The 19,086-nt window shown below is 45.9% G+C and overlaps 1 protein-coding gene across 3 annotated transcripts in view; it reads right to left on the bottom strand.

Moving 5' to 3' along the window:
* The window catches only part of ppp4r4 (protein phosphatase 4, regulatory subunit 4), a 126,231-nt gene that overhangs the window by 17,824 nt on the left and 89,321 nt on the right, over positions 1 to 19,086 (bottom strand). For all 3 annotated transcript variants that reach the window (XM_055872457.1, XM_055872454.1, XM_055872456.1), the window contains 7 exons: positions 10,815 to 10,898; positions 9,775 to 9,954; positions 9,090 to 9,195; positions 8,620 to 8,767; positions 7,706 to 7,850; positions 3,055 to 3,093; positions 763 to 834 (listed from right to left, as the gene is read on the bottom strand). In XM_055872457.1, coding sequence (XP_055728432.1) covers positions 763 to 834; positions 3,055 to 3,093; positions 7,706 to 7,850; positions 8,620 to 8,767; positions 9,090 to 9,195; positions 9,775 to 9,954; positions 10,815 to 10,898 — 774 coding nt within the window. The remainder of the gene's footprint in view (positions 1 to 762; positions 835 to 3,054; positions 3,094 to 7,705; positions 7,851 to 8,619; positions 8,768 to 9,089; positions 9,196 to 9,774; positions 9,955 to 10,814; positions 10,899 to 19,086) is intronic.

The raw sequence follows: 19,086 nt of genomic DNA, 5'->3' as shown, positions 1-19,086 counted from the left end.
TATTGTATTTTTGGGGGAACCAAAAAATAAGAGTACAGATTACTGTATGGAACAATATGAAATTGTATTGAATACATTTATTTATTGGTTTGCTTCTATTGAAAATGTAATAATTGAAGGTTATTTGTTTATTTACTGATTTTAAGGTTGTGTCATAAGATTTGGGGTGGCTTCGTGAGAAATTCTTGCCAAAGAAATGGGGTCCCCAGAAATTCTAGCTGAAAAAACAGGGTCCCCGCTGAAAAAGTTTGAATACCACTGGACTAGAGCAGGGTGCTAGAGGAATTGAATAACAGAACATCAATCCATCTCTTTATAAATAAAGAGAGTCAAAAAAGCTTTCTGAAGAAAGAAATGAAAATAGATTTTTTTGAAAAGGTTAATTCATGCAAATATATGCACAAGTATGTCATGTTAAAAATACCAATAATGTTCTGAACAAAGACGCATGTTTGCTTGTTTTATTTTCCACTAATAATAAACTGACAGTGCTGTACGCATGAAGGGGGCTTATAAAATATTGGTTCTACAAATAACAAGAACAAGGCGATGTTTGATGACATAGTGCTCGGTATTGACAGGATGGTGTAAAATCCCTCACCATCTTTAGAAGAGGGTTAATAGTGCATACACTAACAAGCTTAACTTGTGTGTGTGGTGCTACGAGTTACTGCCCGAAAATCTACATTGTATAAAAATAACTCCTGGCACACGATTGGCAAAATCGTGTGTGCAGGAGTTATTTTTATACAAGTCCCTCACCATCTCCAGCAGTAGTGTCTCTTCCTTCTCCTTCTTCTGGTCTAGTAGATCTCTCTCGTGTCTCTTATGGTACTAAAATGGAAAAGTACATATTAGACTGTATTCAAATCAGACCTGTGGTAGCACTTCCATGTTGTAACAATAGAAGGCAACCTTTAGGAATAATAGAGCTGTACTCAGACCACTTGACTTTTTTCACATTTTGTAACATTACAGCGTTATTCTAAAATAGAGTAAAAAAATAATAATCCTCAGCAATCTACAACACAATACCCCATAATGACAAAGTCAAAACAGGTTTTCTGCAGCATTGAAAGTCCCCAAGAACACAGTGGCCTCCATCATTCAGGCCAAAGAGTTCAATCTTGGTTTCATCAGACCAGAGAATCTTATTTCTCATGGTCTGAAAGAGTCTTTTTGTGCCTTCTGGCAAACACCAAGCAGGCTGTCATGTGCTTTTTACTCCCCACAGCATGATGCTGCCACCACCTTGCTACACTGTAGGGATGGTACCAGGTTTCCTCCAGACGTGATGCTTGGCATTCAGGCCAAAGAGTTCAATCTTGGTTTCATCATACCATTGAATCTTGTTTGTCATGGTCTGAGAGTCTTTAGGTGCCTTTTGGCAAACTCCAAGCGGGCTGTCATGTGAATTTTACTGAGGAGTGGCTTCAGTCTGGCCACTCTACAATAAAGGCCTGATTGGTGGAGTGCTGAGGGGTTGTCCTTCTGGAGGATAGATTTATGGTCACATTTGCCAAATGGAGGGCGAGGGACCGCTTTGTATGCGTCTCTGTGTGTGGAGTAAAGGTGGTAGAGTTTTTTTCCTCTGGTTGCACAAGTGACATGCTGGTAGAAATTAGGTAAAACAGGATTTAAGTTTGCCTGCATTAACTAGGAGCGCCACTGCTGATCACTAGGAGCGGCGCTTCTGGATGAGCATTTTCTTGTTTTCTTATGGCCTTATCCAGCTGGTTGAGTGCGGTCTTAATCCTAGCATCGGTTTGTGGTGGTAAATAGATGGCTACGAATAATATAGATGAACTCTCTTGGTAGATAGTGTGGTCTACAGCTTATCATAAGCTACTCTACCTCAGGCAAGCAATACCAGATGTAGCTTCTCTTCTCTGTCCTGTCGATGCATGGAAAATCCCGCCAGCTCTATATTATCCGTGTCGTCGTTCAGCCAAAACTTGGTGAAACATAAGATATTACAGTTTTTAATGTCCCGTTGGTAGGATAGTCTTGATTGTTTAGCATCCATTTTGTTTTCCAGTGATTGCACATTGGCCAATAGAACTCGCCTACGAATTCTCAGAAGACAGCCCGACTCCCGCCTCATTTTTCTCCGTCTTTTCTTCACGCAAATGACAGGGATACTCGTTAAAGTAAAAATCGTAGTGCAGTTCAAGGTGCACAGAAACACATTTCTGTCATATGAGACGGTAGCAGCAACATTTTGTACAAAATACGTTTTAAAAAAAAGTTACAAACAATGTGAAAAAACTAACAAAATAGCACAGTTGGTTAGGAGCCCATAAAACGGCAGCCATCCTCTCCGGCGCCAATCTTGTCAAATCAATTGAATCTACCAACCGTGGACTCCACATCTGAAGGATGATCAATGGAAACAGGATGCACCTGAGGTAAATTTCTCATAGCAAAGGTTTTGAATACTGATGTAAATAAGGTATCTGTTTATTTTTAGTATATTTGTAAACATTTCTAAAAACCTGTTTTCGCTTTGTCATTATTGGGTATTGTGTGTAGATTGATGAGGAAAATGTTTTATTTAATACATTTTAAACTAAGTCTGTAACACAACAAAATGTGGAAAAGGGGAAGGTGTCTGAATACTTTCCGAATGAGCCTGGAGCAAATTAGGGTTAACTGCCTTGCTCAAAGGCATGTTGACAGATTTTTCACCTTGTGGGCTTGGTTATTCGAACCAGCGACCTTTCGGTTACTGCCCAATGCGCTAACCGCTAGGGTCTAACCGCTAGGCTACCTGCTGCCCACCATATCAATATATGTAAAATAAATATAATAAATTAAAATGTAAATACAACTGGTGACACCTTGTCATTTTTGGAGAGAGGTTTTTGGAACGACAGCTTGCAAAAAGAGCGTAGAAACGGTTGCTAACTAACTGTAAGCAATTTTAGCTGGCTAGCTAAACATCTTAGCTGTGGGGCGAAACAATTCACTCATGCTTATAGGACATTGCTATCTGCAACATAACCATTCTTCCAAGTGTTCTAAAAAGAGTGAAGAAAGTAAAGGATTACTTACAGGTTCTGTGATGTCCATTTTGTCCAATTCCAGCACTGTCTAAAAAAAAAAAAAAAAAAATGTTTATATATATATATATATATATATATATATCTATACACACTGCTCAAAAAAATAAAGGGAACACTTAAACAACACAATGTAACTCCAAGTCAATCACACTTCTGTGAAATCAAACTGTCCACTTAGGAAGCAACACTGATTGACAATACATTTCACATGCTGTTGTGCGAATGGAATAGACAAAAGGTGGAAATTATAGGCAATTAGCAAGACACCCCCAATAAAGGAGTGATTCTGCAGGTGGTGACCACAGACCACTTCTCAGTTCCTATGCTTCCTGGCTGATGTTTTGATCACTTTTGAATGCTGGCGGTGCTCTCACTCTAGTGGTAGCATGAGACGGAGTCTACAACCCACACAAGTGGCTCAGGTAGTGCAGCTCATACAGGATGGCACATCAATGCGAGCTGTGGCAAGAAGGTTTGCTGTGTCTGTCAGCGTAGTGTCCAGAGCATGGAGGCGCTACCAGGAGACAGGCCAGTACATCAGGAGACGTGGAGAAGGCCGTAGGAGGGCAACAACCCAGCAGCAGGACCGCTACCTCCGCCTTTGTGCAAGGAGGAGCACTGCCAGAGCCCTGCAAAATGACCTCCAGCAGGCCACAAATGTGCACAAATGTGCAAATGTGCATGTCCATATGCTGGCCTTCTAGGCAGAGTTGCAAAGAAAAAGCCATATCTCAGACTGGCCAATAAAAATAGAAGATTAAGATGGTGTAACGGTCCTGACCTGTTTTATGTTGTTTTTGTATGTGTTTAGGTCAGGGCATGTGTTTTGGGTGGGCAGTCTATGTTATCTGTTTCTATGTTGGTTTTGGGTTGCCTGGTATGGCTCTTAATTAGAGGCAGGTGGTTTGCGTTTTCCTCTAATTAAGAGTCATATTTAGGTAGGGCGTTCTCACTGTTTGTTTGTGGGTGATTGTCTCCTGTGTCGTGTAATGTATGTACCATACGGGACTGTTTGGCTGTTCGTTTTCGTTTCGATGTCGTCTGTTTCCTGTCCGTGAGTTTACGTGTAGTTATGTAAGTTTATGTTCAGGTTTCGTTGGTGTCGTTTTCTTGTTTTGTAAAGTTGAAAGTGTTTTGTTTTTCGTGTTGCCATCATCATCGTGTTAAATAAAAAGATGGCTTATTTCCCTGAAGCTGCATTTTGGTCTGATGATCCTTCTCTCCTCTCCTCGTCCGAGGATGAGGAGAGCGACAGCCCTTACAGAATCACCCACCACGCTAAGACCAAGCGGCAAGGGAAAACTCAATGGAGTAAGGGACAGGTAAACCAGGACTCATGGACATGGGAGGAAATATTGGATGGAAAGGGACCATGGACTCAACCAGGAGAATATCGCCGCCCTAAAGCTGAGCTGGAGGCAGCGAAGGCAGAGAGGCGGAGATATGAAGAGGCAGCAAGGAGACGTGGCTGGAAGCCCGAAAAGCCATGGGAGCAGCAGGAGGCACTGAGGAGAGCAGAGGCTACTGGAGAGAGGAACCGGAGCTATGAGGGAACGCGTCTGGCACGGAAGCCCAAAAAGCCCGTAAGTAATTCCCAAAAATTTCTTGGGGGGGGGCTAGGAGGTAGTGGGCCAAGGGCAGGTAGGAGACCTGCGCCCACTTCCCAGGCTTACCGTGGAGAGCGGGAGTACGGGCAGGCGCCGTGTTACGCAGTAGAGCGCACGGTGTCTCCTGTACGAGTGCATAGCCCAGTGCGGGTTATTCCACCTCCCCGCACTGGTAGGGCTAGATTGGGTATTGAGCCAGGTGTCATGAGGCCGGCTCAACGCGTCTGGTCTCCAGTGCGTCTCCTCGGGCCGGCATACATGGCACCTGCCTTACGCATGGTTTCCCCGGTTCGCCTACATAGCCCGGTGCGGGTTATTCCACCTCCCTGCACTGGTCGGGCGACCGGGAGCATTCAACCAGGTAAGGTTGGGCAGGCTCAATGCTCAAGAGTGCCAGTACGTCTCCACGGTCCGGTATTTCCGGCGCCACCTCCCCGCCCCAGCCTAGTACCTACAGTGCCTACACTACACACTAGGCTACCAGTGCGTCTCCTGAGCCCAGTTCCTCCTCCACGCACTCTCTCTGTAGTGCGTGTATCCAGTTCGGTGCCTCCAGTTCCGGCACCACGCACAAAGCCTCCTGTGCGTCTCCAGAGCCCTGTACACACTGTATCTTCTCCCCCTACTAATCCTGATGTGCTTGTCCTCAGCCCGGTGTCACCAGTGCCGGTACCTCGCATCAGGGATAGAGTAGGCTTTGAGAGTACAGTGTGCCCTGTCCCTGCTCCCCGCACTAGTAGGAAGGTGCTTATCCTTAGCACGGTGCCTCCAGTTCCGGCACCACGCACCAGGTCTACAGTGCGCCATATCCGGCCAGAGCCATCTGTCTCCCCAGCGCCATCTGAGCCATCCGTCTCCCCAGCGCCATCTGAGCCATCCGTCTCCCCAGCGCCATCTGAGCCATCCGTCTCCCCAGCGCCGTCTGAGTCATCCGTCTGCCATGAGCCTGAAAAGCCGCCCGTCTGCCATGAGCCTGCAAAGCCGCCCGTCTGCCATGAGCCTACAGAGCCGTCCGCCAGACAGGAGCCGCTAGAGCCGTCCGCCAGACAGGAGCCGCTAGAGCCGTCCGCCAGACAGGATCTGCCAGAGCCGCCAACCAGACAGGATCTGCCAGAGCCGCCAACCAGACAGGATCTGCCAGAGCCGCCAACCAGACAGGATCTGCCAGAGCCGCCAACCAGACAGGATCTGCCAGAGCCGCCAGCGAGCCATGAGCAGCCAGAGCCGTCAGAGAGCCATGAGCGTCGAGAGCTGTCAGAGAGCCATGAGCGTCGAGAGCTGTCAGAGAGCCATGAGCGTCGAGAGCCGTCAGAGAGCCATGAGCGTCGAGAGCCGTCAGCCTGCCATGAGCGTCGAGAGCCGTCAGCCTGCCATGAGCGTCGAGAGCCGTCAGCCTGCCATGAGCGTCGAGAGCCGTCAGCCTGCCATGAGCGTCGAGAGCCGTCAGCCTGCCATGAGCGTCGAGAGCCGTCAGCCAGCCATGAGCGTCGAGAGCCGTCAGCCAGCCATGAGCGTCAAGAGCCGTTCAGTCAGGATCTGACTGAATATATCAGCCTGGTGCTGCCCCTTGTCCCGGTGCTGCCCCTTGTCCCGGTGCTGCCCCTTGTCCCGGTGCTGCCCCTTGTCCCGGTGCTGCCCCTTGTTCCGGTGCTGCCCCTTGTTCCGGTGCTGCCCCTTGTTCCGGTGCTGCCCCTTGTTCCGGTGCTGCCCCTTGTTCCGGTGCTGCCCCTTGTTCCGGTGCTGCCCCTTATCCTGGTGCTGCCCCTTGTCCCGGTGCTGCCCCTTGTCCCGGTGCTGCCCCTTGTCCCGGTGCTGCTCCTTGTCCCGGTGCTGCTCCTTGTCCCGGTGCTGCCCCTTGTCCCGGTGCTGCCCCTTCTCCCGGTGCTGGCCATTCATTTAGGGGATGTTAGTTTTAGGGTGGTCATTGGGAGGGGAAGACAGAAGCGGGGAGTGACTATGGTGGTGTGGGGACAGCGTCCAGAGCCGGAGCCACCACCGTGGTCAACTGCCCACCCAGACCCTCCCCTGGACTTTGTGCTGGTGCGCCCGGCGTTCGCACCTTGAGGGGGGGGTTCTGTAACGGTCCTGACCTGTTTTATGTTGTTTTTGTATGTGTTTAGGTCAGGGCATGTGTTTTGGGTGGGCAGTCTATGTTATCTGTTTCTATGTTGGTTTTGGGTTGCCTGGTATGGCTCTTAATTAGAGGCAGGTAGTTTGCGTTTTCCTCTAATTAAGAGTCATATTTAGGTAGGGCGTTCTCACTGTTTGTTTGTGGGTGATTGTCTCCTGTGTCGTGTAATGTATGTACCATACGGGACTGTTTGGCTGTTCGTTTTCGTTTCGATGTCGTCTGTTTCCTGTCCGTGAGTTTACGTGTAGTTATGTAAGTTTATGTTCAGGTTTCGTTGACGTCGTTTTCTTGTTTTGTAAAGTTGAAAGTGTTTTGTTTTTCGTGTTGCCATCATCATCGTGTTAAATAAAAAGATGGCTTATTTCCCTGAAGCTGCATTTTGGTCTGATGATCCTTCTCTCCTCTCCTCGTCCGAGGATGAGGAGAGCGACAGCCCTTACAGATGGGAAAAAAACACAGACACTGGACAGAGGAACTCTGCCTAGAAGGCCAGCATCCCGGAGTCACCTCTTCACTGTTAACGTTGAGACTGGTGTTTTGACAGTACTATTTAATGAAGCTGCCAGTTGAGGACTTGTGAGGCGTCTATTTCTCAAACCAGACACTCTAATGTACTTAAATGATAAACTTGGATTAGCTAACACAACGTGCCATTGGAACACAGGAGTGATGGTTGCTGATAATGGGCCTCTGTACACCTATGTAGACATTCCATAGAAAATCAGCCGTTTCGAGCTACAATAGTAATTTACAACATTAACAATGTCTACACTGTATTTCTGATAAATTTTATGTTATTTTAATGGACAAAAGATTTTATTTTCTTTCAAAAACAAGGACATTTCTAAGTGACCCCGATTGAAATTGTACTCAGTAATGTCATCCACCCCTCCCTCCCTCACCTTGCGGACGGTGGCCACCACATCCTTGTCCTTCTCCCGACAGAGTAGCTTGCGGACGCAGAACTCCAGCTGTTGCAGGAGGTGTTTGTCTGCAGGCAGCCTGATGGTGGACCTCAGCCGGGGCAGCATGTGGCACAGCTTATACCTGGGTCATGTTTATTCGGCACAAAACAGGAAAAACAATTCTAACAGGGAGGGCACAACCTGAGTGTGTCCAATAAGAATGCAGATTTTCATTTTCTGTTGCAAAACATTTTGCAAGGGAGTGCTTACTGAACATGACCATGGTCAATATACATGGCATACTCAGAGGATGAATTTCTCTAAAGCTTCATAGTATTAAGATCATCTTTCATCCATTGTCTACAACAGCACGCTACGTTAGATGTCCCACCACGAGAACAAACGTACAAGCGGATGTGTGGTGAGCTTGTACAAGAAATGGCTGCCAAGAAATGGATGCCATTAATGATGGATGAGGTGTCCCCATATGAAGCAAAGCATCTAGAAAAGCACTCGAAAAATCAAATTAAGGAATTAAAGGAGCAATCTGGGATTGGTTTTGACTTTTAAATTAATTATATATAGCCATTTACTCCTGAAGAATATACAGTAACTTATAACTGACTCATGGGCTTAGTTCAACTGTCGTACCCCAACGGAACCCAAAATATAAGCTTGTTTCACTCCATTATTTGTGAACAATTTAATTCTAAACAAATCCGGTATAGCCTCAAAACATGGGTAAATGGATGACGTCCATGAATCCATAACTCCGTATATGAATTTGAGAGTGTTACATTTCTCCATGCCAATCCCTCAGATGTTCACCAAAAAAAGTGGCGGGACAGACGTTTGTCGTTTGAATCCCTGTTTGTCCCTTTAAGTAACTTATTAATTACTGAATCCAGTACCTGACGTTGGCTACAGGGTCATTGACCAGCTCCAGAGCCTGGATGAGGAAGTGTTTGCAGAAGTAGGCCTTTGAGAAGAGCTCCATGGCAATCTCACACAGGTCCAGGTAGCGAAGCCTGTTCCAGTAACTTCTGCCCTGAGCAAGCTCTGGAAATGAGGGGGAGGGAAGGGGGAGAAGGCAGGATATACATTACATTACAAAAGTCACACAAACTGCCACGTTTGCGCCAAACATTAAGAGTCTTCTCTTTTATTCTAGGTAAAACCGTTGGAGAATTGGGAGCCATTTGCTTAGCAAATCTATCATGGCACAGGTTGTACTGGCATCTGTGACAACACTTTTTCCATATAGATGTCTGCATTGTATTGTTTATTTTTGTCAACCTTGTTGGCAAACAACATAGATAGATGTATAGACAGACAGAGACACTAGACAGACAGACGTATTGACAGACAGACAGACACAGACCTTGCAGCACTTTGCCGATGATCTCTTGCCGCTGCTCCTGCTTGCGGTTGTAGCGTAGGAACATACAAAGCGTCCTGGCCGCCTCTCTCTGGACTGGGAGCACATTCTGGCAACAACACGGAGTAGACACACTTAGTGAGCAGAGACAGAGTGTTTGTCCCAAATGGCAGCCAATTCCTTTGATAGTGCAGTGCACTATGAAGGGAATACGGTGCCACTTGAGATATATCCTCAGCCTGCTGTTAACACAATGCAGGATTTCCATTTTATAGTTTCTATCCCTTGTGGGATAGTTGAATAAAGTTCTATCCTACATCAACTCATCTAATGCCAGAGATGAACACATCGTTTAACAATGTAACATTGTGTTTTTGATTGGGAATTGATGTCAGAATAGAAAGTACCCGGGTCGTACACTGTACAATGCAAGAATGTGTAAGGTCATTGAGCTGAAGATTAGGCATTGGCTCAGGGACCTAACACAAGTCTTAGGCAAGGTTACTCAGGTCTCAGGCTAGTTCATCAACGTATGTGTGTAGCTACAATATGTATAAAATATGTGACTGGCATGCCAGCCATAACTCCAACCCGAACCCTGAGCTTAAACCAAACCCTAACTATAATCAATTACGTCATTCAAAGTGAGTTTGTCCAATTAGATTCTCCCTATGTATGCTAGTCTCACGTTGGTGGTGACGATGGCGAACATCCTCTGCAGGAAGCGGAAGTAGATCTGGTCGGCGGAAACAACACGGGGCAGGCAGGCATAGCGTTGCAGCAGTCTCTCATGCACCCGCCAGCGGAGCGACAAGGCAGCCTTCTGCTCGGCCGCCGCCAGCGCCGGGACCAGCTCGGGGACAATCAGCTGGTGGACCCACCATTGGGAGGGGAGACAGGTGGGAGAGAGAAATGTAGAAGGGCATGGAGGAAGGGGGAGGCACAAAGAGTATGAGAAAGAGGGGTGAGGTTGAGAGAGGAATGAGAGAAAAAAGGCAGCGAGGAGGTGGGGTAGACAAAGGGAGAAGGAGGGAGAGAAAGAGATGGAAGTGTGTAGATAAGAGTTAAAAAATATTATGGTGAGAGAAGTACAGACAGACAGAGGGTGGAGAAATACAATAATGAGTAGAGAGGGGTCAGGGGGGAGAGGGGGCAAGGGAAGGGAGAGGGGGCAGGGGGAGAGAGAGGGAGCACACAGATAAGAATAACAAAAAAAAGATTGAGATACAGAAACATCGGCAGAGTGAGAAGATGGCAAAGAGAGGAAAGATAAAATGAACGAAACAACAGAGTGTTGTAGAGAGAGTGATGAAGAGAGTATGAGTGGGACATAGGTTATAAAAAATTTAAAAAGTAGTGCAAAAACGGATTTTATGAGATAAACAGTAGTGTACGCACAACTAGTAGGTTCAGGGTACAAAAAGTCTGAAATATAGGTACTCACACACACGTTGAATAAGACTGGGAGCATTCAAACGTGTGCATGTATATATCTTTATATATGATAGCTGCACCACACAGAATCAACCACCAGGGGGGGTTAGCTCATTCACAAAGACTACTAGACCTGGGTAAGTATCCACAAAGCCGCTCAGAGTAGGAGTGCTGATCTAGGATCCGTTTAAATCATTATAAGATTATATGGACAGATCCAAGATCAGCATTCCTACTCTGATATATTTTGTGGATTCAGGCCCAGAGCAATAGACCATAGACGGGGGTACGTACCTTGCTCTCGGGTCCTGGCCCTTCTCCTCTCGATGTGGCCAACTCCAGAGTCTCCTGAAGATGGCTTAGCAATGCATCTAATACCTGCACAGAATAAAAACATCATCATCACTATCATGATTGTCATCTTCATAAACAACGTCATCGTCATCAGCATCATCATCGTTAACATCATGGTCTTCAATAGTTGTCATAATTAAATGCCGATCGTATTACCTTCCAAGAGAAATCTCTTCGGTTAAAGTCACAGCCATGTATATTCCCCCTCAAGCCAATTCCATGACTGAACTACACTGAACTTTGTGCAAACTGGAAACCATATACCCTGAGGCGGCATTTATTGTAGCTGGGGGTTTAAACGAAGCAAACGCTACCGAAGTTCTATCAACACATTGACTGTAGTACTCGCGCTGCAAAAACGCTCGACCACTGTTACTCCCCCTTCCGGGATGCCTACAAGGCCCCCCCCCCCCTACCCCCCCTTCGGCAAATCAGATCAAGACTAAATTTTTCTCCTCCCTTCCTATAGGCAGAAACTCAAACAGGAAGTACCCGTGCTAAGGTCTTTTCAACACACTCAATCCATGCTTCAAGAATGTTTTCATCACGCGGACTGGGATATGTTCCGGGTAGCCTCTGAGAATAACATTGACGTATACACGGGCACGGTGACTGAGTTCATCAGGAAATGTATAGGGGGTGTTGTTACCACTGTGACTATTAAAACCTACCCAAACCAGAAACCGTGGATAGATGGCAGCATTTGTGCAAAACTGAAAGAGCGAACCACCGTATTTAACCATGGCAAGGTGACTGGGAATATGGTTGAATACAAACAGTGTAGTTATTCCCTCCGTAAGGCAATCAAACAGGAAAAACGTCTGTACAGAGACAGTGGAGTCGCAATTCAACGGCTCAGACACAAGATGTATGTGGCAGGGGCTACAGACAATCACGGATTACAAAGGGAAAACCAGCCACGTCACGGACACTAAAGTCTTGCTCCACGGTAAAGCTAAACACCTTCTTCGCCTGCTTTGAGGATAACACGGTGCCACCGATGCGGCCCGCTCCCAACGACTGTAGGGTCTCGTTCTCCGTGGCCGACTTGACTAAAACATTTAAGCGTGTTAACCCTCGCAAGGCTGCCAGCCCTGACGGCATCCCCAGCCGCGTCCTCAGAGCATGCGCAGACCAGTTGGCTGGAGTGTTTACGGACATATTCAATCTCTCCCTATCCCAGTCTGCTGTCCCCACTTGCATCAAGATGTCCACCATTGTTCATGTACCCAAGAAAGCAAAGGTAACTGAACTAAATGACTATCGCCCCGTAGCACTCACTTCTGTCATCATGAAGCACTTTGAGAGGCTAGTTAAGGATCATATCACCTCTACCTTACTTGACACCCTAGACCCACTTCAATTTGCATACCGCCCCAATAGATCCACAGACGATGCAATCGCCATCGCACTGCACACTGCCCTATCCCATCTGGACAAGAGGAATACCTATGTAAGAATGCTGTTCATTGACTATAGCTCAGCATTCAACACCATAGTACTCTCCAAGCTCATCATTAAGCTTGGGGCCTTGGGTCTAAACCCTGCCCTGTGCAACTGGGTCCTGGACTTCCTGACGGGCCGCCCCCAGGTGGTGAAGGTAGGAAACAACACCTCCACATTGCTGATCCTCAACACAGGGGCCCCACAAGGGTGCGTGCTCAGCCCTCTCCTGTACTCCCTGCTCACCCATGACTGTGTGGCCAAGCACGCCTCCAACTTAATCATCAAGTTTGCAGACATCACAAAAGTAGTTGGCCCGATTACCAACAATAACGAGACAGCCTATAGGGAGGAGGTGAGGGACCTGGCGGAGTGGTGCCAGGAAAATAACCTCTCACCCAACGTCAACAAAACGAAGGAACTGATCATGAACTTCAGGAAACAGCAGAGGGAGCACACTCCTATCCATCGACAGGACCGCAGTGGAGAAGATGAAAAGCTCCTCGGCATACACATCACTGACAATCTGAAATGGTCCACCCACACATACAGTGCCCGTAACCGCAGGGCTCTCTAGAGGGTGGTGCGGTCTGCCCAACGCATCACAGTGGGCACACTGCCTGCCCTCCAGGACACCTACAGCCCCCAATGTCACAGAAAGCCCAAAAAGATCATCAAGGATGTCAATCACCCGAGCCACGGGCTGTTCACCCCGCTGCCATCCTGAAGGCGTGATCAGTACAGGTGCATCAAAGCCGAGAGACTGAAAAACAGCTTCTATCTCAAGGCCATCAGACTGTTAAACAGACATCACTAGCCGGCTACCACCCGGTTATTCAACCCTGCACCTTAAAGGCTGCTGCCCTATATACAGTTGAAGTCGGAAGTTTACATACACTTAGTTGGAGTCATTACAACTCGTTTTTCAACCACTCCACAAATTCTTGTTAACAAACGACAGTTTTGGCAAGTCGGTTTTTCCAACAATTGTTTACAGACAGATCATTTTCCTTATAATTCACTGTATCACAATTACAGTGTGTCAGAAGTTTACATACACTAAGTTGACTGTGCCTTTAAACAGCTTGGAAAATTCCAGAAAATGATGTCATGGCTTTAGAAGCTTCTAATAGGCTAATTGACATCATTAGAGTCAATTGGAGGTGTACCTGTGGATGTTTTTCAAGGCCTACCTTCAAACTCAGTGCCTCTTTGCTTAACATCATGGGAAAATCAAAAGAAATCAGACAAGACCTCAGATTTGTTTTTGACCTCCACAACTCTGGTTAATCATTGGGCAAAATTTCCAAACAGCTGAAAGTACCACGTTCATCTGTACAAAAATAGTACGCAAGTATAAACACCACGCAGACATCATACCGCTCAGGAAGGAGACGCGTTCTGTCTCCTAGAGATGAACGACCTTTGGTGCGAAAAGTGCGAATCAATCCCAGAACAACGGCAAAGGACCTTGTGAATATGCTGGAGGAAACAGGTACAAAAGTATCTTTATCCACAGTAAAACGAGTCCTACATCGACGTAACCTGAAAGGCTGCTCAGCAAGGAAGAAGCCACTGCTCCAAAACTGACATAAAAAAGCCAGACTACGGTTTGCAACTGCACATGGGGACAAAGATCGTACTTTTTGGAAAAATTTAATCTGGTCTGAAGAAACAAAAATAGAACTGTTTGGCCATAATGACCATCGTTATATCTGGAGGAAAAAGGGGTACGCTTGCAAGCTGAAGAACACCATCCCAACCGTGAAGCATAGGGGTGGCAGCATCCTGTTGTGGGGGTGCTTTGCTGCAGGAGGGACTGGTGCACTTCACAAAATAGTCAGCATCATGAGGAAGAACAATTATGTGGATATATTGAAGCAACATCTGAAGACATCAAATCAAATCAAATCAAATTTTATTAGTCACATACACATGGTTAGCAGATGTTAATGCGAGTGTAGCGAAATGCTTGTGCTTCTAGTTCCGACAATGCAGTAATAACCAACAAGTAATCTAACCTAACAATTCCACAACTACTACCTTATACACACACAAGTGTAAAGGGATAAAGAATATGTACATAAAGATATATGAATGAGTGGTGGTACAGAACGGCATAGGCAAGATGCAGTAGATGGTATAGAGTACGGTATATACATATGAGATGAGTACTGTAGGGTATGCAAACATAAAGTGGCATAGTTTAAAGTGGCTAGTGGTACATGTATTACATAAAGATGGCAAGATGCAGTAGATGATATAGAGTACAGTATATACATATGAGATGGGTAATGTAGGGTATGTAAACATTATATTAAGTGGCATTGTTTAAAGTGGCTAGTGGTACATTTTTACATAATTTCCATCAATTCCCATTTTTAAAGTGGCTGGAGTTGAGTCAGTATGTTGGCAGCGGCCGCTAAATGTTAGTGGTGGCTGTTTAACAGTCTGATGGCCTTGAGGTAGAAGCTGTTTTTCAGTCTCTCGGTCCCTGCTTTGATGCACCTGTACTGACCTCGCCTTCTGGATGATAGCGGGGTGAACAGGCAGTGGCTTGGGTGGTTGTTGTCCTTGATGATCTTTATGGCCTTCCTGTGACATCGGGTGGTGTAGGTGTCCTGGAGGGCAGGTAGTTTGCCCCCGGTGATGCGTTCTGCAGACCTCACTACCCTCTGGAGAGCCTTACGGTTGTGGGCGGAGCAGTTGCCGTACCAGGCGGTGATACAGCCCGACAGGATGCTCTCGATTGTGCATCTGTAGAAGTCTGTGAGTGCTTTTGGTGACAAGCCGAATTTCTTCAGCCTCCTGAGGTTGAAGAGGTAACTCAGGGAGTTAAAGTTTGGCAGCAAATGGGTCTTCCGAATGGACAATGAACGCAAGCATACTTTCAATGTCGTGCCAAAATGGCTTAAGGACAACAAAGTCAAGGTATTGGAGTTGTCATCACAAAGCCCTGACCTCAATCCCATAGAAAATTTGTGGGCAGAACTGAAAAAGCGTGTGCGAGCAAGGAGGCCTACAATCCTGACTCAGTTACACCAGCTCTGTCAGGAGGAATGGGCCAAAATTCACCCAACTTATTGTGGGAAGCTTGTGGAAGGCTACCCAAAACATTTTGACCCAAGTTAAACAATTTAAAGGCAATGCTACCAAATACTAATTGAGTGTATGTGAACTTCTGACCCACTGGGAATGTGATGAAAGAAATAAAAGCTGAAATAAATCATTCTCTCTACTATTATTCTGACATTTCACATTCTTAAAGTAAAGTGGTGATCTTAACTGACCTAAGACAAGGAATTTTTTACTAGGATTAAATGTCAGGAATTGTGGAAAACTGAGTTTAAATGTATTTGGCTAAGGTGTATGTAAACTTCCGACTTCAACTGTACATAGACATGGGATCACTGGTCAGTTTAATTATGAAACACTAGTCACTTTAATAATGTTTACATAACGCTTTACTAATTTCATATTTATAGTCTGTATTCTATTCTACTGTATTTTAGCCAATGCCACTCCGACATTGCTCATCTTAATATTTACATATTTCTTAATTCCATTATTTCACGTTTAGATTTGTGTGTATTGTTGTGAATTGTTAGATACTACTGCACTGTTGGAGCTAGGAACACAAGCATTTTGCTACACCCGCAATAAGATCTGCTAAATATATGTATGTGACCAATAAAATTTGATTTGATATTGGTTTTAAATGTGCATAATTAACATCGGAGTCAATGGCGACCATGAGAGGTAGATGTTCAAAATACTGCTTTCTAACCATTTAAGATAGAAACACCAAACTAACTTCAGGATGATATAAACACTTTAAAGATTCATAACTATTAACTTAAAGTGATATTTAGGTTTGCATAGATTTGCATAAATTAACTTGGGTTCCAATTACTTTCTAGACACTTTGAGCTACAAACACGGAACCAACTTCAAATCCACTCTAGTGTAGCCTCCAGAGCTTTATTTAACCAGATAGGCCAGTTGAGAACAAGTTCTCATTTACAACTGCGACCTGGCCAAGATAAAGCAAAAGCAGTGCCACATAAACAACAACACAGAGTTACACATGGGATAAACAAACGTACCGTCAAAAACACAATAGAAAAATCTGGATACAGTGTGTGTAAATGAAGTAAGGAGGTAAGGCAATAAATAGGCCATAGTGGAAAAGTAATTACAATTTAGAAATGAACACTGGAGTGATAGACGTGCAGATGAGGATGTGCAAGTAGAACTACTGGTGTGCAAAAGAGCATAAAATCAAAAACAAATATGGAATGAGGTAGGTAGTTGGTTGGATGGATGGGCTATTTACAGATGGGCTGTGTACAGCTGCAGCGATCGGTAAGCTGCTCTGACAGCTGATGCTTAAAGTTAGTGAGGGAGATATAAGTCTCCAACTTCAGTGATTTTTGCAATTCGTTCCAGTCATTGGCAGATAACTGGAAGGAAAGGCGGCCAAAGCAGGTGTTGGCTTTGGAGATGACCAGTAAAATATACCTGCTGGAGCGCGTGCTAGGGGTGGGTGTTGCTATGGTGACCAGTGAGCTGAGATAAGGCGGGGCTTTACCTAGCAAAGACTTATAGATGACCTGGAGCCAGTGGGTTTGGCGACGAATATGTAGTGAGGGCCAGACAACGAGAGCATACAGGTCGCAGTGGTGGGTAGTATATGGGGCTTTGGTGACAAAACAGAAGGCACTGTGATAGATTGCATCCAATTTGCTGAGTAGAGTGTTGGAGGATATTTTGTAAATGACATCGCCGAAGTCAAGGATCGGTAGGATAGTCAGTTTTATGAGGGTATGTTTGGCAGCATGAGTGAAGGAGGCTTTGTTGTGAAATAGGAAGCCATTTCTAGATTTAATTTTGGATTGGAGATGCTTAATGTGAGTCTGTAAGGAGAGTCTACAGTCTAACCAGACACCTAGGTATTTATAGTTGTCCACATATTCTGAGTCAGAACCGTCCAAAGTAGCGATGCTAGTCATGCGGGCGGGTGCGGGCAGAGATCGGTTGAAGAGCATGCATTTCGTTTTACTACCATTTAAGAGCAGTTGGAGGCCACGGAAGGAATGTTGTATGGCATTGAAGCTCGTTTGGAGGTTTGTTAACACAGTTTCCAAAGAAGGGCCAGATGTATATAGAATGGTGTCATCTGCGTAGAGGTGGATCAAAGAATCACCCGCAGCAAGAGCGTCATCATTGATATATTCAGAGAAAAGAGTCGGCCCGAGAATTGAACCCTGTCGCACCCCCATAGAGACTGCTAGTAGTCCGGACAACAGGCCCTCCGATTTGACACATTGAACTCTATCTGAGAAGTAGTTAGTGAACCAGGCGAGGCAGTCATTAGAGAAACCAAGTCTGTTGAGTCTGCCGTTAAGAATACAGTGATTGACAGAGTCGAAAGCCTCGGCCAGGTCGATGAAGACGGCTACACAGTACTGTCTTTATCGATGGAGGTTATGATATCGTTTAGGACCTTGAGCGTGGCTGAGGTGCACCCGTGACCAGCTCGGAATCTGGATTGCATAGCGAGAAGGTACAGTGGGATTCGAAATGGTCGGTGATCTGTTTGTTGACTTGGCTTTCAAAGACTTTAGAAAGGCAGGGCAGGATGGATATAGGTCTGTAACAGTTTGGGTCTAGAGTGTCTCCCCCTTTGAAGAGGGGGATGACCACGTCCGCTTTCCAATCTTTAGTAATCTCAAACGATTCGAAAGAGAGGTTGAGCAGACTAGTAATAGGGGTTGCAACAATGGCGGAGGATACTTTTAGGAAGAGAGGGTCCAGATTGTCTAGCCCAGCTGATTTGTAGGGATCCAGATTTTGCAGCTCTATCAGAACATCAGCTGTCTGGATTTGGGTGAAGGAGAAGTGGGGGAGGGGGGGGGGGGGGGGCTTGGGCAAGTTGCTGCTGGGGGTGCAGAGCTGTTGGCCGGGGTTGTGGTAGCCAGATGGAAAGCATGGCCAGCCTTAGAGGAATGCTTATTGGAATTCTCGATTATTGTGCATTTATCGGTGGTGACAGTGTTTCCTAGCCTCAGTGCAGTGGGCAGCTGGGAGGAGGTGCTCTTATTCTCCATGGACTTTACAGTGTCTCAAAACCTTTTGGAGTTAGAGCTACAGGATGCAAATTTCTGTTTGAAAAAGCTAGCCTTTGCTTTCCTAACTGCCTGTGTATATTGGTTCCTGACTTCCCTGAAAAGTTGCATAACACGGGGACTATTCGATGCTAGTGCAGTACGGCGCAGTGGTCTAAGGCACGGCATCGCAGTGCTAGCTGTGCCACTACAGATCCTGGTTCGAGTCCAGGCTCTGTCGCAGCCGGCCGCGACCGGGAGACCTATGGGGCGGCGCACAATTGGCCCAGCGTCGTCCGGGTTAGGGGAGGGTTTGGCTGAGATGTTCTTGTTCCATCGTGCACTAGCGACTCCTGTGGCGGGCCTGGCACAATGCACGCTGACACTGTAAATTACATAGCTCCGTTCAGATTATTTGTTTGATCATAAATTAGCATATAATAACCCACCAACAATAACAGTATCTCTTGAACCGTTCAATCTAGACACAAAATCAAATTTCACATGTCCTTGCTATCCTAGCCATCCTTCTATCAATCAATCTGTCCATGTAAGTACTTTTTCCACTATAACCATTCACTACCATTACTACTGAAGTCACTACCAATACCATAACTTATTTCACAATCATAAATACTTTAAGACAAGCTAGCAAGCACTTT

The sequence above is a fragment of the Salvelinus fontinalis genome, chromosome 20, assembly GCF_029448725.1.
Source record: "Salvelinus fontinalis isolate EN_2023a chromosome 20, ASM2944872v1, whole genome shotgun sequence".
Classification (NCBI taxonomy): domain Eukaryota; kingdom Metazoa; phylum Chordata; class Actinopteri; order Salmoniformes; family Salmonidae; genus Salvelinus; species Salvelinus fontinalis.
This window is presented reverse-complemented; position numbering and strand designations above follow the sequence as displayed.